Source organism: Poromitra crassiceps (assembly GCF_964638095.1).
Source record: "Poromitra crassiceps genome assembly, chromosome: 2".
Taxonomy (NCBI): domain Eukaryota; kingdom Metazoa; phylum Chordata; class Actinopteri; order Beryciformes; family Melamphaidae; genus Poromitra; species Poromitra crassiceps.
This window is the reverse complement of record NC_139624.1, coordinates 28,434,943-28,454,226: the sequence shown is the minus strand read 5'-3', so window position 1 is coordinate 28,454,226 and position 19,284 is coordinate 28,434,943. Positions and strand designations below refer to the sequence as shown.

Here is a 19,284-nt window from a genome sequence, read left to right as displayed (position 1 = left end):
GTTTTACTTAGTCAAACCAAACGATTCAGCGCGGACCAAAACCATATATATATATATATATATATATATATATATATATATATATATATATATATATATATATATATATATATATATAGGCTAGCGTTGGGCAAGTTACTTTCAACTTTTATATATATATAGGCTAGTGTTGGGCAAGTTACTTTCAAAATGTAATATACTACATATTAGCCTACTAGTTACTTTCATTTCAAAGTAATAAGTTACTTTACAATATTACTGTCTGTGTAGAGTAACATTGCTTATTACGCTACTTTTGCATTACTTTCACCAAAATAACTGCAGTAGCAGAATGACCGCCACCGCGGAATCATCCTGAAAAATAATTTAAACCATCTTGAAGTCAGTGTAAAACCGTCCAATACTGTTACTGTATGTTAAACTGGTCCGTCCCAGGTCCTTTCTGTGTGGAGTTTGCATGTTCTCCCTGTGTTCGTGTGGGTTTCCTCCCACCATCAAAGACATGTATGTTAGGGTTAAGACTCCTCCTGTCAGTGCTCCTGACCAAGGCACTGGCAAAAGAACTGGAGTTGGTCCCCGGGCGCTGCACTGCAGCTGCTCACTGCTCCTAGTTCTAGGAAGGTTCCTAGTAGAGGATGGGTCAAATGCAGAGGATGAATTTCCCCATGGGGATAAATAAAGGATAACTTAACTTACTTTTGTAAGGAGTTATATATTGTTGACACACAAAGGCTGCAGTTTCATAAACTTATTTCAGGCATTTAACCGAAATCCCAATGCAAAAATCCCATCAATTTCTGAACGAGAGACTCGGGAATTACATGATTTATTTAATTTTTTGGAATGACTTCTGGGTTGGTTTGGCCTATAAAAATACGTCATCCCTGCAGTCTACTGTACATCTGGGATTTTATATGTGAACATGTGCCAAATCTTGATAGCACTATCTCTGGATCAATGGAAATGTTGACTGATGCTGTAAGTTTACAGCATCAGTCAGCATCAGCCGTGTCACTCTGTGGATGTGGAGCAGGTCATAGTTTACAGTGTAAACTATGACCTGCTCCACATCCACATCCACAGAGTGACACACTGTCACCTGGGAAAGCTGCCCAGTATGACCAAAGCCATTCCCTGTTGGCCTATACATCCATGCTGCTGGCCACTGAGCAGCTCCAGCTCTGCAGCTGAGTGTCACGTCAGCTGCCGCCTTGCCCAAGAACACATCAATACTTCTTAAGGCAGATTAGATTTAGACTAGATTCTTTTTCAGCTGGTTTCGAATTTCAACAGGGGTGGAAAGAGTATCAAAAACATCTACTCAAGTAGAAGTAGGCCTACTGTTACTTTGATGAAATTTTACTTAAGCAAAAGTAAAATTACTCATTTAAAAATCTACTTGAGTAAAAGTAAAAATTAGCTAATTTAAAATGTACTCAGAGTAAAAGTTACTTAGTTACTTTTGTGTGTGTGATTAAGCACCAATGTATTCTCGTTGCTTTCTGACTGACCGTCGTTCAACTTCTGGCGAAGTGTTGCATTTGGTACGGCTGATGGCGGTTTGCTCTACTTGCTTGTCATCACAATGCTTCCCACACACAGCATAGCCCCCTCCCTCCACACAGCATAGCCCCCTCCCTCCCCACACACAGCATAGCCCCCTCCCTCCCCACACACAGCATAGCCCCCTCCCTCCACACAGCATAGCCCCCTCCCTCCACACACACAGCATAGCCCCCTCCCTCCCTCCACACACAGCATAGCCCCCTCCCTCCCTCCACACAGCATAGCCGCCTCCCTCCATTGCGATGATGTCATCTGGCGACTTCTAGTGACTTTTTCATCAGCCAATAGTTACTTTCCTTGGCAACAAGTTGACAACACTGGCAGTTAGCGAGGGTTAAGAGATTGGACAGTTTTTGACAGTTTAAAAGTTCACAGAAAACCTGGGGAAACTTTGCATGTATTTTACTCTGTACTCTGAGGCTATTTAAAATGTCATTAATTCTATAATCAATTACAGTAACTAGAGTCAATGTAGGTAGTTACTTTCCACCTCTGAATTTCAAACGGGACATCTGCCAACCATGAACCAACTTCACCAGCCTCAAGACCAAGAACAGAATCACCCCACTGAGAATCAACATTCACCCAACCACTCTGACTCCGGGCAGTAATTCACTAAAGCTGATTCTCCAACAATCCTATAATAATCTTATCCTATGTCCTATACAGTGGCAGCTGGCTTAAAGTTTCATTTTTGTAGCATGCATCTTCATCTTCTTCAAACCGTGTCCCTTCGAATATGGGACAATTTGAGGATGATGAAGACCCATGCATCTCCCCTTAGCGCAATTAAATGCATTCCTTTGAATTGAGCTTTTCTGAACTGCTGAAAACATAGGCTGCACACACACACACACACACACACACACACACACACACACACACACACACACACACACACACACACACACACACACACACACACACACACACACACACACACACACACACACACACAGGCTGCACAAACATTAACACATTTAGGTGATAACAGGCGAACATTCCACAATGCTTTCTTAAAGCCACTTGTATCCAAATCCAATAGGCCTTTGGTAAGCAAAGATCTTAAATTTTAATAATAACTTTAATAACCATCATTTTAAGGCTCACATCGAACTCTTTAGGTTTGGATTAAAATATGCAGGCTAGAGCTGACTATCCTACTATACGGTAATTTATATATAGGCCTGTTTTTGGCATTCAATAGATGTGTCTGATAGCTGGTTATCATACCCTTTGCTAAATAAACAGGTGTTAAGTAGCCTAACGCTATTCACATCCATGTATGAAAATAAGTCAGCCAATGTTTCACACAACAATTTCCACCTGCTGGAAGGAAAAAAATTATATTTCAAGCAAAAGTAAATCCTTTACAAGTAGACTGAGGACAAAGACAATCTCTCTGCTTTTTTACACAGCCATTTCTCAAACTGACACACCAGCCGTGGCATGATAGAGTGCACTGAATGCAACATTTCTCTCAATGCAGAAGGCATCTCTTGTGTTTCAGCCCCTCCAGAGGGAAGTTGGTGCTCTCAGAATAGGACAAAATACTGGACAACAGTGGGCCACTTCTAAGTGACTGAACCCAAGGAGAAGACGGGAACACATTTGCCAGTGAATCGTGTGATCCAGTCTTCTCCTTGAGTTCAGTCACTGAGATGTGGTCGATTGAACTGTGATCAGTATTTCTCTCAATATTTTTTAGACATCCTTGAGACATTTGCAGCTTTAAAATCATATTTCTTTGAGTAATGTCCACTGTCTGCATCATACTTCAGTTGCAGCGTTCGATCTGCAAAGTGTCAATGGCCGCCCCGGCGTTCAGTCGAAATAGTCTTCTATATCGATGTTGGGGTTGAGCAGCTCGTCTCTGTAGGGCATCAGATCCATCCGGTTGAGGATCAGGTTCTCGAAAGTCTCCTCCAGGTCTGTTTCCCCGATCAGCACCGCGCCCACCATCCGCCCCCCGCTAAGAACGACCTGGAACAAAAACCAGAGGGGGGTGTCAGTGACAATTAAGCTGAGTGGGCTCCGGGATGGTTTCTCCCCTGCTTCCTGTTCGCTCTGGATTTGAAGGTGAAAGGTGATTTTCACATGCTGTTCCTGTACATCGAGAAAGTCCATTTCAACAAATTGCCCATTGGTCAAAATGTGTGTCATCAGGGCGGGCGTGTACATATAGGCGGACTAGGAAATTGCCTAGAGCGGCACTTTGGCGATGCGGGTTGGGGGGAAATTATACTTTAGACCCCCCACCACCACACACACCGGTTTCATTTTTTCATTCTCAGGGACTCGGAGGGAGCGCTCGTTTCGTTGTTCACCCGGGAGGAGCAGAATCGGACACATATTAATTAATATTAAACATACTATTAATATTGAACGAACAAAAACAGTGCTCTGCACTCCGTCAGGTCCACCTTGACACACTGCGCAAGTTTGAAGTCGATCCGACCAACGGTTCTCGAGATACGCGATGGACAGAGAGACGGACAGAGAGACGCGCTACTGTCATTATAGTGTAGATATCGCAATATGAATTTTTGACGATATGAATATGAATTGTACCGGTATTATCATGTACAATACGATATAGCACACCGCTACTGCAAGCCAAAAGCAAAATTATACTGGTGCCATCTTTTTAAAAACAGTGTAACATCAACATGCAGAGTATTAACATCACGTTTTAATCACGTCCACTCACCTTGACGTACTCCTGGCCTTTAGTGCAACGCACCAGCAGCTCCTGGTCAGACCCCAGACCCTGCCCGTTAAACTTGCCAAGCAGGACCACCTATGGTGTGACGAGAAGAGAGGATGCTGTAAAAACACACAGGGGGGAACCAGCCTGGGGGAAGTGAAGGGAAGAAGACGACACTGTGAAATGCCTTTGAGGGGGTGTCTAATTAAAAGCTGGCGGATTACGACCTGCACAGTAGATGAACTGGTTTTCATATTGAATCTCATCCCTCCACCACAGTGAAACGACACACACCTTGTAGTTGAAGAATTTGGTGATGTGTGAGAAGAGTTCAAAGCAGAAGTCCAGCTCCATTGGCTCTGACAGGACGTGCGCTGCCATGCAGCGGCCGGCGTGCCAGCCCATCTGACGGGCCTGGGTCCACAACCGCATCTGCACAGGACACAGACACACGGACCGGAATATAAAGCTTTGTTTCTTCTATACAGACACCAGGACATACTGATGAATCTGTCCATGGAACAGGCAGTGTTTGAAATGTTTTTCTGTCATTGTTTTAAACAGTAATTTAAACAATAAACTATTTGCTCTGGGAAATGAGACTATTCCTCATCTAATTTCCATCACTGTTCCAAAACCTTTGCAGGACTTCTCCATTACCTCTTTTCAAATTTCCATAATCTAACTCAAAAGTAATCACCTGCTACACTAACTTTAAGATTATTATGTATTATTATTATTTTCTGCAATATTATTTTAACTCGACAACAACAAAAACAGCAACCAACAATATTGTGTAACCTCTAGCAGGGTTCCTACTCTTTTTAATTATTATAAATGATCTCTCCTAGAGATAATTTTCCAGGACTTTTCCAGGACATTTTCAGTGACGATCTAGCTGGTATGTCAGACAGGGATCGCACCTTACACTAAAGTGGAATTTATGCTCAGATGTGATAGTGGCACCGATGCCTTTGCGTGGGTAGCGCCGAGGTGAAGGAGACTGCTGGCGAGGCTACCGTGCAGCTTCCCAAAAATATGATGGAGCGTCGGGTCGTCGTGGTTGACGTGAACAGCGCAAGAACTGTGATTGGCCGTTGCCCTGGGCCATGTAGGGTCTGCTGATTGTCGACCTTTGGTTCTCAAACTTTTTCGTGTCAAGGACTTCAAATAGATACATAATAGGTCAGGGACCTGCCACAGTTACCAGCTATTAGTCCCATTTGAAGGATAAGGTAACCTTATATTATTCAGTTTTCACTTTAGTGAAACACCGACACTTTAGTTGTAGTGATGTCAGCCAACCTGACATGTGACATGAACGTGACATGACTTTGGGTGTGTTCACAGTGTTTCCACAACATCACTGAGAGGAGCCTATTGAAAATACTCTTGTCCATAAACTACCATATTTGAACATTAATCGTTAAACGTCAATGATCCTGAACATAACTTAGGCGTTACCGGCTGGCAATAGCCCTTACAGATGTTATCTGTTTTTAGGAGCTCTGAGCTTAGTAGAAGAATGTTGACATAATTTTCCAGGACAATACAAGATTTTCCAGGACATTTGACTATTTCTCATATTTTCCATGACTGGAAAATTGTCAAAAGTCAACTGTTTTCCAGGATGCGTGGGAACCCTGCCTAGGCTGCTGCCATTTAAAGGTTAGGAAAAAACAAAAATGTGGCACAAGGAAGCTGAGCAGGCCAAAAGTGAATCAGAAAAGAGAAAAAAGGAGCTTCTTGGATACCTATAGACAGGTTTTAATTACGACATAAAGTACATGTCAACTACAATAGTTTAACAAACAATGTACATCTTCAATAGACGGGCAAGTGGACTGCCACACCTGTATAAAAAGCATACGTGGCAAAGGTGAGTTTAGGTGGCACACGGAAGCAGAGTGTGATGCAACAATTACGTCAGAAATAGAGCTACGGTATACATATAGAAGCAGAATCATCCAGACATAGTAAAGGCACAATGTAGAAATATAACAATACCACTATATACAAGTGAAAACTGGAAATGCGATCAAGATGTCTGTGGGGGGGGAGACCCGACACAAATATATTCAAAGGAAACATGACAGATCAAAGTCCTCATTGAGTCCGTTTGATTAAGTCAATGGCCCAGAATTGGAGATCACTGTCACTATGGGAATGATTTATAAAGTGATCGACCAGTGGGGCTTTGGTGTCACGGAGGCGTATGGCGTTTTTGTGCTCGGTAATGCGTGTGCGTAATGGGCGGATTGTTTTGCCGACATACAGGAGATGGCAGGGACACTTGATGGCGTGTATCACTCCCTGTGACGCGCAGGTGGTCGTGTTTGAGTGTGACAGTCTGTCTGTCCAGCGTTATGAAAGCTTTGAGTTTTAGCGTCTGTGCGCAGCATGAGCAATGCGCGCTGTGCGTTAACTGGAGAGTGTGTGGTGTTGACTAGTCTGTCTCTGATGTTGGGGTTGCGTGTGAAGGCAACCCTGGGGGGGTCAGTGAAGCTGCCATGCACCTGCAATACTCTCCAGTGTTTCAGCAGGCATCTGCTGATTTTGTTGGCCAGGGGGGAATACTGGAGTGTCACAGTGATTCTGGGAGGAGATGTATCTAGTCTTTTGGGTTCCAGCAATGTGTCTTTGGGCGAGCGGAGTGCACGTTTAAAGGCGTGGGAGACAGCCCCTCTCCAGGAAGTGGAACCTCATCTTCATGTCGGCTGACTTTGACATGAAGTCACGCTTATCACTGCAGAGCCTGCGTAAGCGCATGAATTGGCCCGGTTGAGAGATTGTCCTTGAGGTGGGAGGGGTGGTTGCTGGAAGCGTGCAGGAGGGTGTTTCTATCGGTGGGTTTCCTGTAGATGGTTGAACTCAGTTTATTATTGTATTTGTATATAGAAACATCCAGGAAGTGAATACAGTCCGGGGAGTGATCAATGGTGAACTGGAGGTGTTTATTCCATGTATTGAGTAGGGTGTGGAAATCAATCAAGGAGGCTATGGTCCCGTTCGAGATCAGGAAGATGTCGTCTATGAATCTCAACAATAGACTTATGTGGGGTATGTATGGGTTAACGGAGGGGTTATATACAAAGTTACTCTCAAAGGTACCCACATACAGATTCGCAACACTGGGAGCTGCAGCACAACCCATGGCCACTCCAGAAGTCTGTAGATAGTATTCACCGCCAAACATGAAATAGTTGTTGCAAAGGCTTATTTCAGCCAATTTCGTATTTGACTCGACACAGGACCTGGAGGGCTCCATACAGTCTGGAGGAACATAACTGGAGCTCTGTACAGGTTAATGCAATGCTCTGTCTATGCGTCTACCTGTTGCCACAGTGGGCTGTGCTCCCAGCATGCAGTGCACACGTCTCCTGCAGCATAGATGTCTGGTTCAGATGTCATCATGTGGTCGTCAACTTGCAGCCCGCCGTCGTCTGCCAGAGCAAACTGAACACACACACACACACACACACACACACACACACACACACACACACACACACACACACACACACACACACACACACACACACACACACACACACACACACACACACACACAGAGACACACACAAATAATTATCATTCATGGCCAATATATTTATCATAGTTGTGACAAATTACATTCTTTACCAATATACTCTGAAGCTTTGGGGGGGGGACATTTCTGTTTTAATTTGTCCCCATAGCTTTCCATGAAAAAGAAAATGTTAATCTGTGGGTCACCTGTCAAAAACATTTGTACTTTGATTTTAATTTTTCTTGAAATGCAGACATCTTCAGTTATCTCAGGTTATGTTGTTGTTGTTTTCTAATGAACTATCTAGTTAAGTTATAATAGTTCACATCAGTAAAATATGACAAAGGACACGATACCTCAGCTGCCAAATACACAAGTCAAATGTGTTTTAATGCAACTCCAAAAAGAACCACTTTCAAACTGCATGCACAAAGGATGTTAGCTATAACAGAAACGATCTGGACGGAAAACATTAAATCAGCTATAAAACAGACTGGAAACCGACTGTGACTGTGAGTGATAACAGCTCAGCTCCTTCAGTGACATCTAGAGGCAATGAAGGGGAACTGGAGAGGATTTTGGACGGTCTGTGTGATTGTGTGATTTTACAGTCTGCTCCTTTATTGCTTCCTTCATTGCGAGTCATGTGACCTGGGAAACTGGGGGGGGGGGGGGGCATATTTAATGGGAAGTAACATGATGGGTGAGGGACAATGACGTAACAAAAGTCAAGAGCTCAACTCAAATCCACTATGCAGCTAGTATGCTGCTTTAGCCTGCAGATCCCTCAAATACTCGCAGGCTTCTTTAGATGATACTATACTGAAAAGTGTCCTTACATTGTTGCCATGGAGAAATGGTTCTGTATTCGGCACCACACCGGTCGCGCTGACCACGAAGTCACAGCCAAATGTCTTCCCATTGGTCAGCTGGACGTAGACTGGCCAGGATCCTGCTCAGAGGGAAGAGAGGCATGAGGAGGAAGGAGAGGAAACAGAGGGAGGGAAAGAGGGAACAGTCAAGACACAAGACGACAAGTTACGAGTATTGAATCTCGTTCTCACCGCTCTCAGATCCGAGTGTTTGCTGAGGGCCGGTGAGCAGCTCCTGGGAGGTGCAGATCTTCTCCACCTCACACTGGTATTCCACTGAAACACTGTGGGTCACCTGACCACAGAAGAGCAGGGGGAGAGGAAGCGGCTTAAGTGTTCCATGCCTTATGAACTCACAGTCCTTCCAGCTGCTTGAATCTGATCTGCCCTGATTTGCCACAACGGCTGATAGCCAAGAACCAGTGGGCAATGCTGAATACTCTACTGATAAGGAGATTAAACTTGCACACTTAGATCAAAGTAAAGAAAACTGCATGGAAGCGATTGATTTATTGATCCCCTAAAATATTAGTATACCCATTTACTACTGTCAAGGTAATCGTAATCTAACTAGGGTACCCTAGGCTCGCCCACTGCAGCTCGGCTGCTGCGTGGCCTCACCTGCTCTATTGGCATGCGCAGCACACAATCACCTGCTCTATTGGCATGATTGGCATGTACATTTGCACATCTTCGCATCACTGATGACATCACTGTCACTGATGTCATAATGCCTATGACATCACTGATGATGTCACAATGCCTATGACATCATCAGTGATGTCATAAGATGATTTTTTTTTTGTCAATAATGATGTCACTGATGATGCCATAGACATTGAGACATCATCAGTGAGCCAAAAATGGAAACAGACAGACAGCAGACAGATGTTGCCCACTTGCTTTATATACAATAAGGAACGATAATAATGTTACAAAACCCTAAAATGTAGACCACCTCATTTCTGCAACAAGAATCGGATCAGAAATTGTATTACCGGTAGTGTATGTTTTATTGCTCTAATTTGATTTATCGATTGCCTGACAACCAATATGATACACCAGTACACCCATTTTGGTTCCAAAGTGGAGTGGATGTTTCTCTTTACAAAAATCAAGTTTAAGGTTTATTTGCCATAAAAATGCATTGGTTTTCTTGATCACAAGCCTCATGTCATTCAGGCAAAAATGAACAAACAGGAAACAGAGTAGAAAAAGGACAAAGACACATGAGAAACAAGGAGGTCTACATATTTTATCTCTTACCGTGCTTGCTTTTTCTGTTTATTTTATCTGTTTTTAACTTGTTTGATTTTAGCTTTGTATCTATGTTTTGAAAAGTTCTGCATAAAAATAAGCATTATTATAACATTATCATAAAATGTACAGGAGGTATCGTCTAGGATCTGAAGTAACACAATATCTTACCTCCTCTGCCCCTCTCAGAAGGAGTCCTTCATGCCAGTCTGGACCGAGAGCACTGCCAGGCTCTGTAGGACCAGCACCATGACCTCGCCTGTCGTCTGCACACACACACACACACACACACACACACACACACACACACACACACACACACACACACACACACACACACACACACAATTAACTTGTCCCCCACCAAAGGGGTATTATGGATTTTCTCTCCGTCCATTAGTCACACTGTAATGTTGACTTTGTGTTGCTAGGGGGCGGCATTGCCAATGAAATTGTCTTCTATAGCCATAAATAAAATCAATTAATCAATCACAGAGCTTCAAAAGCACCATGGCAACTAACGTTACTTCCATCAACAAAAGGGACAAGAACGATAGCGTCGGCGCTGTGTGCAATCATCAGTCTGTTTTCTGTTTTTTTTAAGTAATTTTTTTCACAATTGTTTAAACACATTAATTGGAACATCAGACACAATGTGCACAACCTGAAACTCATGTACCAACTGCCAAACCAATTCTGCTGAACTCCAAGCAGATTTTCTGCTTCAGACTCAGATTCCCATTCCAAACCACACATTTTTCACAACACTACACACAATTCTCTATATCTTGCACACTCTTCCTGAATTCCCTCTCTTGGTGTTCACACAGAACACACTGACTGCCAATCACATTTCTAAACTCCAAAGGCTGTTGTGCAATTAGCAATCAGCAATTTTCTATAGAAGGGTCACAGATGAGCTCCTGGTTTGTTTGGAGAACAATGAATGGTGCAGGATGCAGCCTAATTGTTTTGTTTATTGCCTATTTTCTGTTATCTCTTTCATTTCATCCCATTTTCATCCTGTTTGCTGTGATTTACAGTAGACTGCACATTTTGGGTACAAATAAAATATTATTTGTTGTTAACACGTTCACTGCCAATGGCGAGTTGACTCGTCAAAAAAAATCCAACGGTTGACTGCCAATGACGAGTTGAGACGTCAAAAAAAAAAAAAAAAAATTTTGACGGTGCTACGTGGATCAATGCCCCCCACGTCTCCTATAAAAAATATTGGAGCCACCGAACGTGTACAACCCATTCCACCGACCCACTAAGTGGCGACAGTGCTCTCCATTCTAGAGGAAGGCAAGCAAAAAGCAGTGTGAGGAAGCCATTCTCATGAAAATGGATTGGCGAAAACGCTTTCGCGCTTGGGAGCTGGCGGTGGGGTTTTGCAAATTTGCATAATAGATTACGGGTGGAACACACTTTGAAACACGCAGCATAAATAAGACCAGAATCGCAAAAGCTTCATCAAAGCTCTCAGAACCCCAAGAAACGAGCGAGCCCATCCAGACTTGCCCAGCGGCCGCCAGCAGACAGGCACAGCAGCAGCAAAGCAGTGAGCCTGGTGACGCGAGGTTACAGCAGCAACAGAAACGAGCTTGTGACACGCCCGCTGCAGCCAAGAAGAACACACACGGAGGGAGGAGTTTGAAGGAGAGGGGTGTTTCCTGCTGTTATGGAGGAAATTACTGTTCAAAACTATTGTTTAGATGTCTGACGTCTTACTGATGCCAAAAATGAATGGTTAAAGTGACTGTTCTATCGAATTTCACAAAAAGCCGTTTATCTCTGAATACATTTTCAGACGCTGAAACCATGCTGTATTCAACTGCTAAGATCAATTTGAACTGCTTTAGAATGATAAGACATTACATACCTCTCAAGGCAGCTCAACTGTTCATGCATGCCATGATATTTTCTCACTTATCTTACTGTGTAACTGTATGGGCCCAGGCTTCACAGGCAACTGTCAAACCTGTCACATCACTGTACAAACAGGCACTGAAAATAATGGATCGAAAACAAATGAAATGGCATCACTGTAAAATTCTACACAAGTACAAGCTGCTCAGTTTTGACAGCTTCATTAAGTTTTCATTTGTCAAGTTGATTTTTAAATGTGTGAATAATCTCGTCCCAGCCGTACTTTCACCATATGTCACAAAAATAAACAGCAATAGAATTGCCACAAGGGGATCAGCGAATGGCAATTGTAGAGTGGCCCAACGCAAAACTACCTTCGGTCAGTCATCCTTTTCAGTAAAAGGGATACACATGTGGAATTCCCTACCAACAGAAATAAAAATGCAAACTAATCTGAAAAGCTTTAATGAAAAGGTGAAACACTGGCTGAAGCAAAATCAAACCTGCGACCATTGATCACTGATGTAGTGGTGTAATTCTACTGTAAATCTTGTATGATGTAGTAGCATAATTTTACTGTAAATTTTGTATGATCGTGTCACAATTTTTATGTTTGCACTTTGTTTAGATTATGTTTTTTATTAGAAAAGCCTACCCAGGGACAGGGATTGCAAATTAGCCTTGGCTAGATATCCTATATGCATCGCATATGTTTCATGTTCTTGTAACTTGTTACAATGATTCTTGCATTGTCCCTGACAAATAAACAAATAAATAAATAAAATAAATAATGCTTACATAACTACTAACTCTACAAACTAACTCTTTTAGACAGAGAAAGCACACATTCTATTAGTTCTTTTGAGATATTGTGTGTTCACAAAATCCTAACAGAAACGAATCCTCGGCTCTTGAAAGATGAGCCAGAATCCTCAAAAAAACCCTCTGGCAGAAGCTAACTACAGTATTGAAAAACGGCTGGCAGTGAATGTGTTAAATTATAGTGTGTTGTTTTCTATTTGAGTATATGTAAAAACATGATATGGTAATATTTTACATCCAACAGATGAAAGTGTAACACTGAACATGCAAAGGCATAATTCTACTGATAAAGCATTCATATAGTGTTTTCCATTCATACTATAGTGTTTTCCATTCTGCACACCAGTGTTCAATGGGTACTTAGAAATGTCTACTCATATGATGTATGTGTTTGTCATTTGAAAAGAAAATACCATTTAGTGAAGAGTTAACACTGTTTTGAGGGCAAAGTGTGCTTTTGCAAGAGAAGTGTAGGATTTTGCATTTTGTGTGTGAGTTTTGAGATTTGTGTTTAGGGTTTTGAGAAAGTGAGGTAGTCTGTCAGGAAATGTGTTTAAACAATTGTGAAAAACTGTAAGTTGCCATGGTGCTTTTGAGGTGCTGTGTACATATCAAATGTGCCAGGCGTCCATGTTTGGAAAGAAGTTCCGAACTTCCTTTACTTTGAAAATGACCGTTTCTTGTCATTTTGGATTATTATTTCATAGCGTGGTGAGTACACGAGTCACAACATGTACATATGAGCGTTTTGGCACTTTTGGTATGAGTATTTTTGGGGACTGAACGGGGGTATGCCACTGTACCGTTGACTACCATTGTAGTGCTAAGCTCACTCGCAGGAGGGCTGCAACGCACTTTATACTGTACACACACAGAAGAGAAAGGCATGTATCTTCTCCCATCTAAATCTCTCTCTCAAAATGTTGGTGTGTTCCTTTAAAGCCCCCCTCCAGTCAGTTTGTTCCTATCTGTATAACCATTGATGTTCTATGAAAACAAACATGTGTGCGCTCTGTATCAACGCACATTATCATTTGCACTAAAGAACTTAAAATGTTAGAACCGAACCTAATATAGCGCTGCTCTCTCTGTGTGTCTGTTCTCTCTTTGTAACTCTTTGTCTGCGTCCAGAGCGGAAATACGCGATACAGTCTCCGCCATGTCAGTCTGCCCGCATCGCCGTAAAACGCTAGTTTAGAACTTAGAAGCTACAGTATTGTTATAATATCAACAACTAGCCAACAGATATCAAAGCTGGTGGGCTTTCTGGAAGGAGCGTGACTCGAAATGGTTAACAGTGATATCAAATTGGTCATTCGGTGGCATTTTGCACCCACATAACTAACGTAGCTCACAGCTAACAGCTGGCTAACGGGCAGAGGCTAACACCAGCTATTTACTGTATACTGTAATGTATTATCTGAATATCATACGTCATTTGTCAGACCACTACAATGTCTGACGTAATCACCCGTTTTTTTTAGGACTTTGAGCCCAAACTAAGATTATTTGTCAAACAAAATACACTGGCGAACAGTGTGGCTAATCAACAGACCAGGACAGGACCCAGCAACTAGGGATGGGCATCAATAATCAAAAATCGATAATTGATCGTTCACTTCGATCATGTGGAATTTTCTATAGATTCTTTTATTTTATCAAATATATGTGCTGAAAGAGTGGATTTCACTCATTTCACTACGTGGTCACAACCAGGTGAGGGCGCAATCTAACTAGTTTTAGGTGGAGCTGCCAAGGTGAATCATGAGAGGTGAATGAGCAGCACTCAGCAGCGAGCGGAAGCGGAAATGCAGAGAGCAAAGCGGAGTTTTGTCGGAGTTTTGTCAAGCTATATATATATATATATATATATATATATATATATATATATATATATATATAGCTTGATATAAATCGTAATGGTCTGAAACAAAACTCCGCTTTGCTCTCTGCATTTCCGCTTCCGCTCGCTGCTGAGTGCTGCTCATTCACCTCTCATGATTCACCTTGGCAGCTCTAGCCTGGGTAAACCCATCCCCCACGTGACCTGCTCTCAGACCTGTTCTCAGTCACTGGGAACTGAGAGAGCAGGTCACGTGGGGGCTGGGTTTACCTAGGCTATGGCAGCTCCACCTAAAACTAGTTAGATTGCGCCCTCACCTGGTATATATATATATATATATATATATATATATATATATATATATATATATAGAGAGATATAGATATAGATATCAGTGTTTCCCCTACCATTCTACAGGCCTGGTGGGCCCGCCAGGCCAACGGCGCCCCCGCCAGGCCAGATTTTATTTTTTTCCTGCTCTCACCAAAATTTCAATAAACCTTTATGGCATATTATTACAATACAACAATACTGACTGGTGTTGACAGTGTTGACAGTAATAGAAGATGCCAAATCATTCAAAACAATAAGCATTTTGCTTGTAGGAGCATTGTGCCAGCGTGCAGCGCTGTTGCAAAACGTGTCAACGTGTGTCGTTGCCTGGGAAACGCACATCCCATAATACAACTATTAAGTTTTTCTTATGGAAAGACTGTTTTTTTGTCATACCTGACAGTTTCGACTGCTGCTTCCTGCAGTCTTCCTCAGAGACGTCAAGTGACGTCTCTGAGGAAGACTGCACATCGAGGAAATGAACCTGTTTGGATCATAACACAACTGTTCGCATCGCATCCCATAATAGTATGATGATACTTGGGATGCCATTGCGAACATAGATGCGAACAGGTTAGCTAAAAGTTTAGCGTCGCCAGCGAGGGCCTGAAAATCATTCTACAGTGCAGACCTGCAGTGAAGGTGTGGGTCATTCTACAGTGCAGACCTGCAGTGAAGGTGTGGGTCATTCTACAGTGCAGACCTGCAGTGAAGGTTTGGGGCTCCTCAGTGTAGCGTGCCCTCTTGCAGAGAGCGTCTCTCTCTGGTTTGTCGCTCTGCAGCGAGGGCATCAGGAACTGAGCTGCTCCGGCGTCAAAGAAGGTGTTTCCTATGGCCTTGTCCTTCACAGCCCAGATCACCTCACAGCCCTCCACCTCGTACCTGGACATACACATCCAGTAACAGTGTGATTAAGAATGAATAAACTGTGAATAACCTGAATTAAACATGCTGATAATGTTATGGACGATTTCCATGGCTGTGGGTTCAAAGTTCCTCAACTGCGACTATATATTTTTTAATAAGCACCCATCCGAATAATAATCAAATCAGAATAAGCTCCCATCTGAGAAATACACACACACGATTTCCGAAATTTGACCATTGTGACTCACACTAATTCCAAGGCGATCCCTCCATTCCCAACAACAACGATTCTCTTTGCTTTGGATAACCGCTTCTGTAACTCCTGTCAAACACATGTATGGGGAAAACTGGTAAGCATCCACATGGTGTTTTATTGCAAGTACAGTACAATGTTGTAGTGTAACTATAATGCTGATAAATCTAAAACAAAAACACACCATAATCATAACAACAAAATATTGAACTGCCCCAAAAAAGGCGAAGATGAACTGCTTCCTCTTGAAGTACTGTGTGATTCTCCCTGTGAGTGTGTTTCAGCAGTTCAGTATCTTCAGGGGAACACAGACCTGCACGTCATTCAGACTACAGACTTCCAGAGAGATGGGGTCATACCTGGGCGCTGTCAGTGTCCCGGAGCCCCAGCACACAGGGGTTGTCCTGGGTGAGCAGCTTTGGTCGGCCCCCGCTGCACAGACACAGCTTCTCATAGCCAACAAGCTGGTCGTCCACAGTCTGCACAGTCTGAGGACAGGAGGGAGAATGAACAAGCATACTTGGACTTCATGTTACATCTTGATTCAAAACGTATTACTCTGGTCTTTGATTTTAGGAGAATGATGTTCCTTTTCATGAATTGGTGAGGTGACCCCCCCCATGATTTTTCCACAACTAGACTTATAACTCCCATCTATTGTATTATTATTATTATTGTTATTATTATTATTGATATTCTTGATATTATTGTTGTTGTTGCTGCTAATGTTATTTTCTTTTTAATTTATTTACATTTTTATGCCGCCGATCACAATTTTAACAAACAGCATAGACCACAGGAATGAACGAGACCATTCCATGGTTACATGTTGCATTTGTGCCCAATTAGTGATGTGGTGCAACCAAACCTCCACAAGGCGGCGACAATAGACAGAGTCACTACACTGCTCTCTACACTTTGTTGCAGTTATATTATACTAAACTGGATTGATGGAAACTATGGTGTGTATATCAAGGACTAAATTGCAACTGTTACTGTAGTTAATGCAGTTGTTACATACTGATGATACTAGTCTAGCAGTCATGACTGATTACTTAAATATGAATTACTAAATTAGAAGTATGTGATGTATGTACTGTACAGTATATGTGCCATATAATATTAAATATCACTATACAGTATGAATTCAAAATAACATAAAGGCAGAGTCTAACATATATAATATAGGCAGAGTCTAACAATTTCTTACATCCTCTGCTGGACAGCTACTCACATGTGTGTGTGTGTGGAGGGCTTTGACAGCAGACTGGATGACGGTCAGGTTGGGGAATTTCTCCTCCAGAACGCTGGATGGACGCTCCTCCACATCAAACTCCTCCAGCGTCTTCGACACCTGCCGGGCAGGACAGAGGAACAGCAGGACAGAGGAACAGAGCAGAGGAACACACCGAATCAGTTTTGTTGTATACATTTGCTGATGACACCTCTGTGGTGGATCTTATTACCAACAATGATGAATCTGGCTAGGCTACCGCAGAGAAGTAGAGGAGCTGGTGTGAGAACAACAACCTGATACTTAACATTTCAAAAACCAAAGAGCTGGTTGTTGATTTTAGAAAGAGCACTAGCCTCCTTCCCCTATCCTTCCCCCTCTTTCCATCAATGGAGAAGTGGTAGAGAGGGTCACCTCCTTCCGGTTCCTCAGGACCACCATGCACAAATCCCTATCTTGGGATCTCAACACCAGTCTCAAGATCAGCAAATCCCACCAGCGACTCTACTTCCTGCGGCATCTCAAAAAGTTCATGGTCAGTCAAGCAGCCATGACCCACTTCTACAGGTCTACTATTAAGAGTGTACACACCTTCTCCATTGTTGTCTGGTTTGGTCACTCAGGACAAGACTCGGCTGGAAAGAGTAGTGCGCCGAACATCCAAAGTCTCCCCTCACTTACATCACTTTATTCCACAAGAATAATCAGTAAGGCTAATAGAATCATAGCAGACAGACCGCTCTCATCCAGCACACTACCTCTTCAACCTCCTCCCATCAGGCAGGAGATACAGGAGCATTAAGAGCAGAACATCTCGCTTCAGAGATAGCATCTACCTCCAAGCCATAATAAGGCATCTGAATTTGAACTGAATCATTATTATGTATTACCTATAGCACTAAACTCTATGCACTTTCTGCTGAATATGACGCTGGTGGGTAGGCTACTGTTCCTGAATTATTTTTGTGTGTTTGAGGTTTATTGTTTGTATATTGTGTGTGTGCTTTGTCTGAGAGTGAACCAAGACAAATTCCCATCAACTATGTTGACATGGCAATACATTTATTGAATCTTGATATCATCATAATCATAACATCTGCCATTTGGTGGGTGGCTTTATCCAAAGTGCCTTAAGAGTAAAGCGAGCTAGTAAGAGTAAGAGTAATACCGTGACCTAGCGTTACTGTTAGGACCATCATCACCTGTTTGAAGTTGGCCACTGCCTTGATGTGAGAAGCTGCTGTGATCAGAGCCACCTCATCTGCGGGAAACTGGGATGACAGCTGTCAATCAAGATCAAATAACAGTTAATGGTAAGTTAAGATAACCGTTTAAATAGCTTTAAACCTGCCGCAGCATCCTTGGAGACGAGAGCTAACGTTACAAATTCAGATCATGTTTACCTGCTCAGCACATGTGACACCTGCGATGCCTCCTCCCACGATCACAAACTTGAAGAACCTTTTCTCTGTTTTGCATGCCATTCCCTTCAGATAGGGCTAAGCTAACGTCAGCTGGCATTAGCTAACAAGAAGAATGTTACCAAAGACCTTGTTAGACAGCTGTTAGATCACGACACGTTGCTTAACGTTGCTAGCTGTTAAAACCAGACAAGTGTAGTCAGGCGTTGTGCGAATATTGTGGCCTCTGTGTCACAGACCTTCTTCTTCTTCTTCTTCTTCCTCCTCCTCCTCTTCTTCTTCTTCTTCTTCTTCTTCTTCTTCGTCTGTTGAGTTTTATGCATGACGGTTGGCATCCAATTGTTGCATTACCGCCACCTAGTGGAATTTAACCTTCATAATGAAAAACTATTTGATCCGCTATGTGTCCGCGCGAAATCCAGCTGCATTGCAAGGTTTGCATGTGTCCACTCAAAGTGCTCCCATTCACATTACCTTGTCCATTCTATTTATCTCTCTTTTTTAACCTGATTCACATCATCCGCACTGTGCAGATGATGTGAATCAATTGTGCCAACTGCACAATTTATTACCTGCCTCCACTTCATAATTTCTCTCACAGACAGACAGACAGACAGACAGACAGACAGACAGACAGACAGACAGACAGACAGACAGACAGACAGACAGAGAACAGACAGAGACAGACAACAGAGACAGACAGACAGA

The 19,284-nt window shown here is 42.6% G+C and overlaps 1 protein-coding gene across 1 annotated transcript; it reads right to left on the bottom strand.

Moving 5' to 3' along the window:
* Nucleotides 1-2,766: 2,766 nt before the first annotated feature.
* pyroxd1 (pyridine nucleotide-disulphide oxidoreductase domain 1) lies at nt 2,767-18,836 on the bottom strand. The gene is made up of 13 exons (XM_083656413.1): nt 18,559-18,836; nt 18,358-18,438; nt 17,156-17,275; nt 16,281-16,409; nt 15,917-15,990; nt 15,505-15,683; nt 10,103-10,197; nt 8,867-8,969; nt 8,642-8,754; nt 7,607-7,729; nt 4,568-4,705; nt 4,277-4,366; nt 2,767-3,549 (listed from the first exon to the last, which is right to left on the bottom strand). The coding sequence occupies exons 1-13, from the start codon at nt 18,637-18,639 to the stop codon at nt 3,391-3,393; spliced, it is 1,485 nt and encodes a 494-aa protein (XP_083512539.1). The 5' UTR covers nt 18,640-18,836; the 3' UTR covers nt 2,767-3,390.
* Between the last annotated feature and the right edge of the window lie 448 nt (nt 18,837-19,284).